Consider the following 13,641-nt stretch of genomic DNA (forward strand, 5'->3'; position numbering starts at 1 on the left):
CACTCTTCTTCGTCTTGCTGGCATGGTTGGGCCTTTTCCTTTTTCTTATCTTTCAAATTTCGTTGTACCATTTTCGTCATGTGGAAAATCCGTCTTTCTTTTCTCTGTTTGTTCGCGCAGCGCAGGTGAGCATGACAGCGTATTTCCAGCGACAGAATCGGGGCTGGCTCGGACGCCCGCGCATCACCCTACCAGTGGTGATAGACAACGAATTAGCCAAGGCAACGTCCATGCGTCTCCAGAGTCTGAAGGACCTGGAGACACTGCGTTTGGTGGCTCGGAACAGGCAATTATTTAACGATATAATCGCACAGGTCACATTGTAGAGTGCAGATCACCTAGTGCTTTCAACAATAATAACGTACTTCCACATTATGGGAATTTGGTATAACCCCACACCCGTCATTGTTGAATATTCGATAGTAGCGTGGATTTCTCCAACAATATATTTTCATTTTTTGTTTTCCTCTCCCATGCCGTTGTACATTATAGCAATAAAAACTGCTTTATGGCAGTTTTCTAAAAAAGGTTATTGTGTTCTAGTCCATGGACCCCGTCTAAAAAGTAAGAAATTAACGAAATGTGATAGCTGAAAATTAAAATTTCACACAAAACCTCACAATAATCACAACACTTGAAATGCTGCTTTCAACACTAAACTTGTGCTCCACCAACAATTGGCAACATGCATGCATAGGAAAGAGGATCACGAGGAGAAAAGGTCTTCTACATGTAGCTTTTCATTCTGTGTGTGATTATTGTGAGGTTTTGTGTGAAATTTTAATTTTCAGCTATCACATTTCGTTAATTTCTTACTTTTTAGACGGGGTCCATGGACTAGAACACAATAACCTTTTTTAGAAAACTGCCATAAAGCAGTTTTTATTGCTATAATTTCTTTTGTTTTTTCTGTCACCAATCAATGAAATGCCCTATCAATATGTAAATGATGGCCGTCACATCATATCAATACCGTATTATACGCATTGATGTGCAAGCCTTTTCTTGCAGAAAATGGGACTAGCATGTTCTTCTGCGGGGATACATGTGAGTAGTGGTGGACCGTGGTGATACCTTTTTTATACGGAGGTCATTCTGTGCATGTTGCTGTAGCAGAATTTCATGACTCTGTCATAAAATTGTCTTGCCTTTCAGATATTTCAGATTTCCCCACCCTCGATCAGATTTATTTGAGAAATGTAACCAGGTGCGTGTCGCAGATGTTTTTGTTGATTCTGTGTTTATAATGGTTTATAATCATGGGTTATCGTGATAAGGTCATCCTGCACCATATTGCACTGAAATCGTAACCCTGTTGATGTCGATACAACTTTTGGAAGTAGTTCAATGACTTCGAACTGTTAGTCCACGATTTTCTAAAACAACACAGCAAAGGAGGAACAATAAACATGTATTAAAATGTAAACAAATACATTGCTGAGTCCGACACCTCGTTCCAACAACTACAATGATCCTGAGGATAAAAGGGGCAAGGCTATGGTTGGAGGTACTGAGAGATAAACAAGGCACTTCATAATAATAGAATCGTACACATTTTTGGTGAGTATGAATGATATCCAGTCGAACCTCTTTAGGACGAACACCAAGGGACCGATGGTATTTATTCTGTGAGTTTGTCTTAACCTATTTTATAACCAGTGAATACAATTATTTCTCCAATAGACATACGAATAGATTTCTTCTACAGCGAAAGATTCTAAGCCACACCAACTCATTGACTCGTCTCGTATGAAACAAATGAGTCACTAGAGAGGTTCTGCAAAACGAAAATGCGTACAAACAGTCGTTCCACGTCCTGAAGTGCGAAACTTCGCACGAACTTTCGCAACTTTGGACGCGAAACTTGCAGGGAACGCGAAATGAACAGTCGTACACACTTTCGTGAGATCGGGTCATGGCGTACGTGCACTTGGTCCGCGCAAACTACGAAAGCGTGCAGAACGCAAAGTTTGTGCAAAAATTCGTACACACTTTCGCAATGACTGTCGCGAAACTTCGTTCGAATTTTCGTTTTGCAGAACCTCTCTACTGAACGTTTCTTTAGCAACATGACGGCAACTGAAACAGCAACAGAGAAAGTACGATACATGTACAGCACATTCTTGCAGGTACTACAAACAGATTGCAGATCGTAATTCTTGCCTTGGCGGCACGAAACTTCGTTTGGGGCAGTGCAATCTCGGCGGAACTCACAAATAATAAATCAAACAGCCCAGACTCGAGTAAACAAATCTAATCATACAAGTTTACTGAACCTCTCCACAATGGGGTTTTCCCTGATATGCGAATTTATTTTTGCAAACTCGGTCAATGGGTCCTTGAACCTTTCCCTCCAGATTGGGACCTGCCAACGATAGTATGCCACTGACCAGTACAGTGCCTTACTTGTAACGTACCAATGTACAATGAATATGAGTATTTCGACAACACATCTAACATAAGCCTTACCGTCAAGAAGGTGAACTCGCGTTCTTCGCACACTGTAGACAAGGGCAAAGAGATAAAAATGGATCTAAATCCGAATAAAATCAGCACACATTTCCGTAAATGAAAGGGTGAGCATAAGCAAATGAATCGAAGGAAACCGGTCAACTCAGAGATCACCTGTCATCGAGTATTCCGTAAAAGGGGGCCTCGGCAGCGGAAAAGCTAAATTTAGAAAAGAGATCCTGCCAGCTTTTCCATTATTTATTGCATTCCGCCCAAAATGAGCACACTTTTCGCAAATGAAAGAGTCAACACAAGCAAAAGAATCAAAGGTAACTGGTCAACTCACCTGTCGATATTGAGTAATATTCCGCGAAAGGAGGTCTCAGCAGTGCCGAAGCGAAATAAGTCAGGCCAGGATCTAGGAGACGAAATATCCGAAACAGCTCATACAAGAAGCAGTTCCAAAGGAGGAAGTTCCTCGCGCATGCACATCCGAACACGGACTGCACTGCATGCAACACAATGTCTGCCGTGCACGTGCACAGCACGCGGCTACCAACCGTTGCGCGTTGGTAGATCCGAGCACCTTACGTAGAGACTTACGTAGCCTAAGTGAAATACCGAGCACCTTACGTAGAAACTTACGTAGCATAGCGGTGTCGTTTTTCTTGCCATGTGAACACAATAATAGAAAAGCTGACAGGATCGCTTTTCTAAATAAGCGGCTTGCCGCGGATATGTCAATTCTACTACTTAGTCCATCAGCCAAGAACTCAGAAGTCGTCAAATTCAAGCACCCTCTGCAGGGGAAGCCGACAAAGTGACCATTTTTGGCATTTCATCGACAGCCATTGTTGTGACCTAAACCCAATCTCCAATCAGTGCCATACGCGTTTCAGGAATGAACTTTCACATTTTTTTGAATTACGGGAAAAATCTTGCAAATCGAGAAGATTTGCAGTGTAAACCATTGCAGTTTCCGTATTACACGTGTGCCTGGATTCAAATTACAATAAAATTGTTGTTCGCCTACTTGTAGAGTGTTGTTCCATTACACATCTCTTTCACTGTTCTATTTATAAATCGAGCATTCGAATACATACCTTCAGGAAGATTACAATGAGCTAGTATTGAACAGCATCCACCTTCGGGTTTCCGAAGTATGCTCTCTGAGTCATGTCAAGCAGGTTTGAAGCGTAGTGTTTACTGTTTGGCAAAAGTGATCTACGCTTCCACCCTGAATGGAATCACCCCGGGAAGGTCCTGATCCCTGGAAAAATAAGGAACGTGGAGAGCTAAAAGTAAGGAATCTGCGGCGATGGATGTTGTACATCGAGTGAATGCCCTGCAGTTCTCTTCTCCATTACGACCAACTAGCAAACGCCATGGCTCTGAATGCTGACAGCAAACAGTTGAAATAAAGGCAAGACTGCTTTGAACATGTTGCAACCAGGTAGTAGTACAGTTACAGTTGTACTACTTCGAAGTACTATCTACCACACTCGAGATCAGGGAGTAGTACAATACTGTATTGTACATGTACTACTCCCTGCTCGAGATCACCCAAAGAATAAAGCGATTGAATTCAAAATCCAAAAAAATTGTTGGAGATCGTCTGAAGCATATTCAAGCGAGGTACAGTCGGGCTTGATGACTGATCAAAGCCCTCGGGCTGGTCCCTTGGGCTTTGATCAGCCATCAATCCCTCTGTACCTCGCTTGATTATCTACTTGATACCATTGTAGTTGCAAACAAGTAACTACAACAATTGCAGTACAATAGTCATGTAGCTTTTTGAATTAGTTATTTGAAAATGGTGAGCGTCTTCATCTTCTTCCCGGTGCGCATGTACACATATTTTTTGAATCTGTACGTGCTCCAAGCCAACTCACCTCTGCTCAAATCGACGGCGATTTATTTCGCGAATTTAGGTCGATCGCCACAGAAAACCACACCAAACGTTGACAAAACTCCACGTTTTTCACTGAAGACGCATTAGATGTCATGATAAAACGGATGGAAGACCTCGTAATGGCTGATGAAGAAGAAGAAATTTGTCGAACTTTCAAGGCGCACTGCAAAAGGAGTGCAAGAGTTTCGCCAGGGAAAGTAGGCAGGTCGGATTCAGTGATGCTTTTGCTGTCGATTGATGTCAGTTCCAGGTGTTCGATTTGTAAGTGCAACAGGGGACTCACTTTGGTACCACTGGCTGATGCCTGATGGACTAACTACTATTGTTTGTTTGTTTAGCTTTATTTTACTTATTATTATTATTAGGGGTGAAAGTAATAGTTGGCACTGAGATCCCGAGTTCGAGTACCCTAATTTTCTCCGACTCCTGCAATCGATGTTATGAGAGTTCTCCCATTAATATTATTACTCTTTTTTCGTATTATTAGTTTGTTTCTTTTGTTATGATTTCTTGTGTTTTTCACTCGGCTTTATTATCATTTAACTTATTATTTGGTGCACATTAGCCCTACATGGTTTATAATTTCCCTTTTTCTTGATTTTGTATTTAGCGCTTTCGGGTGTTATTATTTATTTTTCTTATTTTCGCACTAAATTATTATTTTTGGCCGTTCTGCTTTCGTTTCGCGTGGATATTTGTAAAATTGTTTTATGCACTAAAAAAAAAAAAATTAATAAAAGACACTCAATTGCAAAAAAAAATTTCTCCGATCGAATATTCGAGTATTCTTCATCTCCTAAAAATTGCACACCAAGGGCCTTAATACAACCCTGATTGAACCGAGTAGCAGTCATTTTTCTCGGGTATATCGGTTCGTGGGTCATTTGGGCTCACTCTACTCGTAAACAAATGTTCACCACACAGTCCGCACCTCAATATCTGCCAACTGCTGCTCTGAAACTGCAGATTTCTGTGATAAATGCATGCACCATGTATGTATGATCGAGTACTCTGATTTATTCCGAGTACGATTATTTTTGAAAAAACCGAGCGAGTACTCGAGTACTCGGTATAATTGTTTCACCCCTAAATTTAATATTATTATTAGTAGTAGTAGTAGAAAGGAAAAGGACATATGGAAACCAGGGAGTCGTCAAGTATTTGACGACTCCCTGATGGAAACGAGTTACAGAGCCGTCAGATGAGAAAACAGACCTTATCGCAAAAACTGTACAGTGCAGAAAAGTGCACTTGAAAGTTGGCGAATTTAATTTATATGGCAATAAGTAGGACGAGCTGAAGCGACATGTGGACTACTTTATTTAAAACAATGTAAGCGATGGAGACGATGCAAGAAACAACCTAAAGGGAAAGGAAAAATACATGTAAGAAGAAAAAGGGCAATGGAAAAAAAGAAGATGATTCGAACAAGTTTTCGTACAACACTCTTCAGGAATCACCGTTGTACTAAAGAACAAAATGAGAACAAAGGAAATAATATAGCAATCAAGGTAGGGTGACACGATACAATGACAGCACTGGAATATCGAGGTGCGATTTCTCACAAAAGTGTGCAGAAAACAAGGGTATACAAGTAAGAACTAAGCGTGACAAGTGTGTATCAGCAACAAAAACACATTTAGGCACGAGAAGGTGACAAAACACACTTCATCAGTCATTAACGACTGATATTGTTTACGTATCGTAAAACTGTCGTAACTCCATCGATTTTTGTCCTGTTGCAAATATCGAAATATGTAGATCAAAGAGGAAGCTCCAAGCTTTCCAATAGTGTAATCGCTTTTGCGATAGGAGAAACGATGATAAAGATATGGCGCTCGAAAGTTTGATCGCGGCACTAAATTGTTCAAACGGCTCAAAATCATTTTTTTGCCTCGTGCTTCGGGGATTTCCCGTGGATCACGTGGTGTGCAGCCAGCTGATGACGTGTGGGTGTCATGACGTCGAAACTACTGATTGAGATGCAAAAAAATCCAGAGCTGTGCAAGAAACGACAGCGAAATGGCATTGGGATGAAATTTAGAAGTATTTCTTTCAACACGAGGCCCGACCTATGGCGATTCCCTGCGCTCTGGAGCAGGCTTTGTGGCACCCACGGAGTTGAGCGTGGCCTCCTTCTCTTGGCAGCGGAAAGAGCGTTTCAAAGAGCCCTAGACTGTCAAAATCAAGCAAACAGAACGTAAGTTATGATGGAAATGGTGGAGTGAACTGCAATTGCGCATTTTCACGCGTTCAGTGGCACCTCAAAGGGTTAAGGCACAAGTGGCAACAACGTTGCCACACTACACAAAAGAACATTATTTGAACAATTTTAGGGTAATAACACTATCTTTCTGGACACACAAATTCGGCTTATGAATGCGCTGACAAACAGCTTCCAAAACTTGTAACTGCAAAAGATAACCATGACGAGCACGGCACAAACCAGAAAAACAGGAATCAGAATAAGTACGACAACAGTCAGTACTAGAAACCAAAGGGTCTCCTCGTCGAATTTTTAAATACTTCAGGTCGAGATATAGCCAGACTCAGATAGATATTCTGAACCATGCGCTGAAGTCACGATTTCATTATCGTAGTGTTGCATTGAACGTAGAGTTCTTTAGACGTTGTCTGGACAATGGTGTTTGTCCAGGTGGTGTAGAGAACCGTGTCCGCAGGACCAAAGCTTACCACACGTTAAACATCGAACGCGTATTCATGAAAGACGAGATTGCCCGGTCCTGCGACACTTTGTCAAAGTCACATTCGCGGTTTAGGTATTTGTATGATCGTGCACGCTGCTTTCTCTCCTCTCACGACTTCTTGAGATTCTCTATGCTCCTTTCGGAAAATGACCAGAAACAACGTATCCATCTAATCAGAAAACATGACAAGACCTACAATTGGCTAAGACAGAAAAGATATGGACATGTCACCATCGATCCTGATACCACCATAATTAACATGACATCACTAGAGTTGACCACTCTTCAGAAAGAGCTCCTCTGTCGTGGAACCGATTTCGGGATTCCACCAAAAATCAAACAAGAAGGAAGTCATCATGACCGAGTTTGAGCTCTTTTACCGCAAGTTATTACGCTTCACACCGGTGTCCGAGTCACAACAGTCCATTTGCGCCGCAAAGATCCGGGCAGAGGCCGAGGAACACGCTGATGCATTACCGGATAGAAGAACGTTCTCATTGAAACGCGAACATCTCAAAGCCCTGCATGAGCTACGGAATAACAAAGACATTATTGTCACGCGCCCTGATAAGGGTCGTGCAACTGTTTTAATGAATAAAACTGACTACATCGAGAAGATGTCCGTTATCCTAAATGACACATCAAAGTTCCATACACTTGGTCCGGTCAAGACCTGTGATCGAACTGAAAAAGTAGAAAAGGATCTTGTAACTTATCTTAAGAAGCTAAAGAATGAAGAACAAATATCAAAACATGAATTCGATCGCATCAAACCGACTGGTACCCTTCGTCCTAGACTCTATGGCCTTCCAAAAATCCATAAACCTACATGCCCTGTTAGACCAATAGTATCCATGACCGCCTCCCCTCAATACTCTATCTCGAAATGGCTGTGCATCTACCTACAGCCTGTTCAAGATTTAGAAAAGCGATCCTGTCAGCTTTTCTATTATTGTGTTCACATGGCAGAAAAAACGACATCGCTATGCTACGTAAGTTTCTACGTAAGGTGCTCGGTATTTCACTTAGGCTACGTAAGTCTCTACGTAAGGTGCTCGGTATTAGGTCTACCAACGCGTGGTAGCCGTGTGCTGTGCACGTGCACGGCAGACATTGTGTTCAGTGCATGCAGTCCGCGGATCCGTGTTCGGATGTGCATGCGCGAGGAACTTCCTTCTTTGGAACTGCTTCTTGCATGAGCTGTTTCGGATATTTCGTCTCCTGGCCTGGCTTATTTCATTTCGGCGCTGCTGAGACCTCCTTTCGCGGAATATTACTCAATGACAGGTGAGTTGACCAGTTGCCTTTGATTCATTTGCTTGTGTTGACTCTTTCATTCAGGAAAAGTGTGCTGATTTGGGGGCGGAATGCAATAAATAATGGAAAAGTTGACAGGATCTCTTTTCTAAATTTTGCTTTTCTGCTGCCGAGCTGCGAGGCCTCCTTTTACGGAATACTCGATGACAGGTGATCTCTAACAGTTGGCCGGTTTCCTTCGATTCATTTGCTTATGTTCACCTTTCATTTACGAAAACGTGTGCTGATTTTATTCGGATTTAGATCCATTTTTATCTCTTTGCCCTTGTCTACAGTGTGCGAAGAACGCGAGTTCAACGTCTTGACGGTAAGGCTTATGTTAGATGTGTTGTCGAAATACTCATATTCATTGCACATTGGTGCGTTACAAGTAAGGCACTGGTCAGTGGCATACTATCGTTGGCAGTTCCCAATCTGGAGGGAAAGGTTCAAGTACCAATTGACCGAGTTTGCAAAATATATTCGCATATCAGGGGAAATCTCTATTGTGGAGAGGTTCAGTAACTTGTTTGTTTCATACGAAACAAGCCAATGGGTGCAGTCTCGTCTCGTGAAAATCTCGTACTTGTATGATTGGATTTGTTTACTCAAGTCTGGGCTGTTTGATTTGTGAGTACCGCCGAGATTGCACTGCCCCAAATAAAGTTTCGTGCCGCCAAAGCAAGAATTACGATCTGCAATCTGTTTGTAGTACCTGTAAGAATGTGGAGTGCATGTATCGTACTTTCTCTGTTGCTGTTTCAGTTGCCGTCATGTTGCTAAAGAAAGGTTCAGTAGAGAGGTTCTGCAAAACGAAAATTCGAACGAAGTTTCGCGACAGTCCTTGCGAAAGTGTGTACGAATTTTTGCACGAACTTTGCGTTCTGCACATTTTCGTAGTTTGCGCGGGCCAAGTGCACGTACGCCATGATCCGATCTCACGAAATTTCCTACGACAGTTCATTTCGCGTTCCCTGCAAGTTTCGCGGCCAAAGGTGCGAAGTTTCGCACTTCATGATGTAGAGCGAAAGTTTGTACGCATTTTCGTTTTGGAGAATCTCTCTAGTGACTCAATTGTTTCATACGAGACGAGTCAATGAGTCGGTGTGGCTTAGAATCTTTCGCTGTAGAAGAAATCTATTCGTATGTCTATTGGAGATATAATTGTATTCTCTGGTTATAAAATAGGTTAAGCTCACAGAATAGATACCATCGGTCCCTTCGTGTTCGTCCTAAAGAGGTTCGACTGGATATCATTCATACTCACCAAAAGATGTGTAAGATTTTATTATTGCGGAGTGCCTTCTTTATCTCTCAGTACCTCCAACCATAGCCTTGCCCCTTTTCTCCTCAGGATCAGTGTGGTTGTTGGAACGAGGTTTTGGACTCGGCAATGTATTCGTTTACATTTTAATACATGTTTATTGTTCCTCCTTTGCTGTGTTGTTTTAGACAATCGTGGACTAACAGTTTGAAGTCATTGAACTACTTCCAAAAGTTGTATCGACATCAACAGGATTACGATTTCAGTTTCAATACGATGCTGGATGACCTTATCACGATAACCCATGACTTTAAACCATTATAAACACAATCAACAAAAACATCTGCGACACGCACCTGGCGCATGGCTACATTTCTCAAATAAATCTGATTGAGGGTGGAGAAATCTGAAATATCTGAAAGGCAAGACAATTTTATGACAGAGTCATGAAATTCTGCAACAGCAACATGCACAGAATGACCTCCGTAGAAAAAAGTATCACCGCCACTGCTCACATGTTTCCCCGCAGAAGAACATGCATTATGCTAGTGCCATTTTCTGCAAGAAAAGGCTTGCACATCAATGCGTATAATATGGTATTGATACGATGTGAAGGCCATCATTTACATATTGATATAGGGCATTCCATTGATTGATGACAGAAAAAACAAAAGAAATTATAGCAATAAAAACTGCTTTATGGCAGTTTTCTAAAAAAGGTTATTGTGTTCTAGTCCATGGACCCCGTCTAAAAAGTAAGAAATTAACGAAATGTGATAGCTGAAAATTAAAATTTCACACAAAACCTCACAATAATCACACACAGAATCAAAAGCTACATGCAGAAGACCTTTTCCCCTCGTGATCCTCTTTCCTATGCATGCATGTTGCCAATTGTTGGTGCAGTACAAGTTTAGTGTTGAAAGCAGCATTTCAAGTGTTGTGATTATTGTGAGGTTTTGTGTGAAATTTTAATTTTCAGCTATCACATTTCGTTAATTTCTTACTTTTTAGACGGGGTCCATGGACTAGAACACAATAACCTTTTTTAGAAAACTGCCATAAAGCAGTTTTTATTGCTATAATTACTATTGCAAACGCACTGTGAAGGATAGCTTCGACTTTGTTGCGAGGCTTCGTGATAGTCCGGTCCCTCTCAATGCACACATGTGTTCCTTCGATGTTGTAAGTCTCTTTACGAATGTTCCTATTGATGAGACTGTTGACATCTGTATGGATGTATTGTACCGTAACGATGATGTTGATACTCCATGGGTATCTGAAGTGGCGCTTCATCATTTGATGCTGTCAGTTACAACTGGTGTCGAATTTTCGTTCAACGATGTGATGTACAAGCAAGTGGATGTGCCACAACGTAGAGAACCCCATCTCCGCGTAGAAATCTGGAGCCAAAACACGCGAAGCCGTAGACTCTAACCCAGACACCTGCTCTCTACGTGATTTCTCTACGTTTCACGTATAGCAGAACCTCCCTATTATCAAATTTTTGATAGGGCAATCCCCACAGGCCTAAGGCCTTCTTACAGGGTACCCTAGAAATGAAAATACTGAATTACGGAATAGGTGCAGTGAAGAGCATTAGCGGACTGCAGCGGGGAGTGCATTCCAACGGTCGGAACCGAAGAACTTGTATGCTGACGACATCGCTATCGCTGTCTCCAGCCGTCTGGTCGAGGCTCTCCAATCTGTCACGCAGGATCTGTTGAACCATGTTGCCGACTTCTGCCGGCGCAGCTGTATCACCCTGAATGGCTCAAAATCTGTGCAGGTTGTGATATCGACTTCATATGCCATCTGCTGTGTTGCCATCCCGCAGACCTTGAACGGCACACCTACCCCTTCAGCTGATTCAGCTCGCTTCCTTGGTATATTTTGTCAACTTAGCGATGAGTTTTAAGGAACAGTGCCTCGCTGCACGCCGTCGCATTGAACAACGCATTCGAATCGTGCGAGCTACGAGTGGCCATAGCTGGGGCCTCAATCAGCAAAACACCACTCGGCTTGTCAACCAGTACGTGCTCTCTTCTGGTCTGTATGGGGCACCAGCCTACTATGGTCTTGCCACCAAGCAAGGTCAGCATCATCTTGATGTTGCCTACAATAGCTGCCTCCGCCTCTCCACTGGGTGCACGAAGACAACACCTACGAATCAACCACGTGAAATAGCTGGTGCACCAACTATCCAGCTGAAAGTCGAGCGCCAGGCGGCCTGTATAGCTAATATCGCGAAGCGTCATAGTGCTCGTACACCAGCTAGTGCCGTGTTGCAGTCAACATACCCTGTTCGGATCCGCAAAACCAAGGAGACATGGAGACAAATGGCAGAGCGGCATCTTCCACCATCCCCTGCACCTCTGCCATCCCGTCCTCCGTTCCGAACCTATCTGTTTTCAAGTCCGCTTGCACCCGGTCTGACCCTCCTACTGTACGACTTGTAGAGGCACTGGCATGCCTGGAGGAAGCCTATCGCTCCTGTTGTTCCTCGCGGCGTCTAGACAATTGGACAGATGGCAGTGTCTCTGACACCAACGCTGGTGGAGGTGGTTTTCTTGTCATGGAAACCACTGCAACCCAGCGGTCAGAGATACTGTCTGGGTGTTTACCAGCTGGCGCTGTCGCAACATCCTTCACTGCCGAAGTAGCGGCAGCAGCAGCTGGCCTGAGGGCAGTCTACGACCTTACCACCATGGAGACGGACGTTGTGCTGGTCACTGACAGCCTCTCCCTCGTAGATGCCCTCCGTGGAGACCCATGCAGGATCAGCCCAGACACCATTGCTGCGTTCGATGCTCTGACAGAGGCTGCTCGGAAGGCTCATTCCATCAACCTTGTTTGGATCAGCAGCCACTGCGGTGTTGCTCTCAATGACAAGGCGGATCGCCTTGCCCGGAATGGAACACAGTGTGTACAGGCCCAGGTTCAGCTACCTATCCAAGCTGCCAAGGCTTCAATTCGGTCTGCAACCGCATACCCCCGGCCATTACTCAACACCAGCAAGTTCCGCAGCCCTCCGTCCCGGCATGAGACCACCATCCTCAATCAGCTGCTCACTGGCCACTGCAGCCTGCTGAACAAGTACTTGTTCCAGATTGAGGCGGCACCTTCACCCGATTGCACTCACTGTCCTGGAACAGTTGATGATGCTGCCCACCTCCTGCTAGCTTGCCCTGCCAGACACAGCAGTCGAGCAGGTACACGTCTATGTACCTTCACGTCAGTCAGGGAGGCAATTCTCACACAACCATCAGAAGCTATCCAGTTCTTGCAACTGAAGAAACTGATCTAAGTTTCTACTACATGTACACTGTACTCTCACAGTCATTTTCATATTTATTATTACTTGTAGTTACCGAAGAAGAAGAAGAAGAAGAAGAAGAATACCCAGCAAATCCGTACGCATTTTCTCTGCGTGTGCCACAACGTAGAATTAGTAGTAGTAGTATAATTTATTATTTTGATAGGGAAGGCCCTACAGACGTTGCCGTCTTGTTACAGAACCCCATCTCCGCGTAGAAATCTGGAGCCAAAACACGCGAAGCCGTAGACTCTAACCCAGACACCTGCTCTCTACGTGATTTCTCTACGTTTCACGTATAGCAGAACCTCCCTACTTTCGCAAATCACTGCAACTTCGCGTCCAAGTTTTCGAAGTTTCGAGCTTTTTTCTGTACTCATTCCCAGACTCGAATTCTCTTTCGAACTTTCGCATTGCTAAACGTCCTTACTATATACAGTAAGAAAGTGCAATAACTAGGCACAAAACTGACAAGAGTACTGAGACATTCGACGTCCTGACACCTAGCTTCAACACATCTCCGTAGCGCTAACCGACAGCCTTCCAACTTGGAAGGTTCAAGGTTATGGAAAGACCAAAGAGGGGAAGGCAAGCGCAACGAAAACGAGTTCCAAGTTGGAAGGCTGTCGGTTAACGCTACGGAGATGTGTTGAAGCTAGGTGTCAGGACGTCGAATGTTTCAGTACTCTGTCAG

At 43.4% G+C, this 13,641-nt stretch overlaps 1 protein-coding gene and 1 long non-coding RNA gene across 2 annotated transcripts; one reads left to right on the plus strand and one right to left on the minus strand.

Moving 5' to 3' along the window:
• Positions 1-959: 959 nt before the first annotated feature.
• LOC135826557 (uncharacterized) lies at positions 960-2,837 on the minus strand. Its single transcript, XR_010555322.1, has 3 exons — positions 2,798-2,837; positions 2,470-2,501; positions 960-1,376 (listed from the first exon to the last, which is right to left on the minus strand). It is a non-coding gene; the product is annotated as an uncharacterized LOC135826557 (long non-coding RNA).
• A 9,123-nt stretch (positions 2,838-11,960) lies between these two features.
• LOC135826643 (uncharacterized) lies at positions 11,961-12,938 on the plus strand. Its single transcript, XM_065339245.1, has one exon. The coding sequence runs from the start codon at positions 11,961-11,963 to the stop codon at positions 12,936-12,938; it is 978 nt and encodes a 325-aa protein (XP_065195317.1).
• Positions 12,939-13,641: the final 703 nt, after the last annotated feature.

The sequence above is a fragment of the Sycon ciliatum genome, chromosome 10, assembly GCF_964019385.1.
Source record: "Sycon ciliatum chromosome 10, ocSycCili1.1, whole genome shotgun sequence".
NCBI classification, from domain to species: domain Eukaryota; kingdom Metazoa; phylum Porifera; class Calcarea; order Leucosolenida; family Sycettidae; genus Sycon; species Sycon ciliatum.

Coding starts and splice junctions, on each gene's coding strand:
- LOC135826643 (XM_065339245.1), top strand. CDS start 11,961: ATGGAGACAAATGGCAGAGCGGCATCTTCCACCATCCCCTGCACCTCT.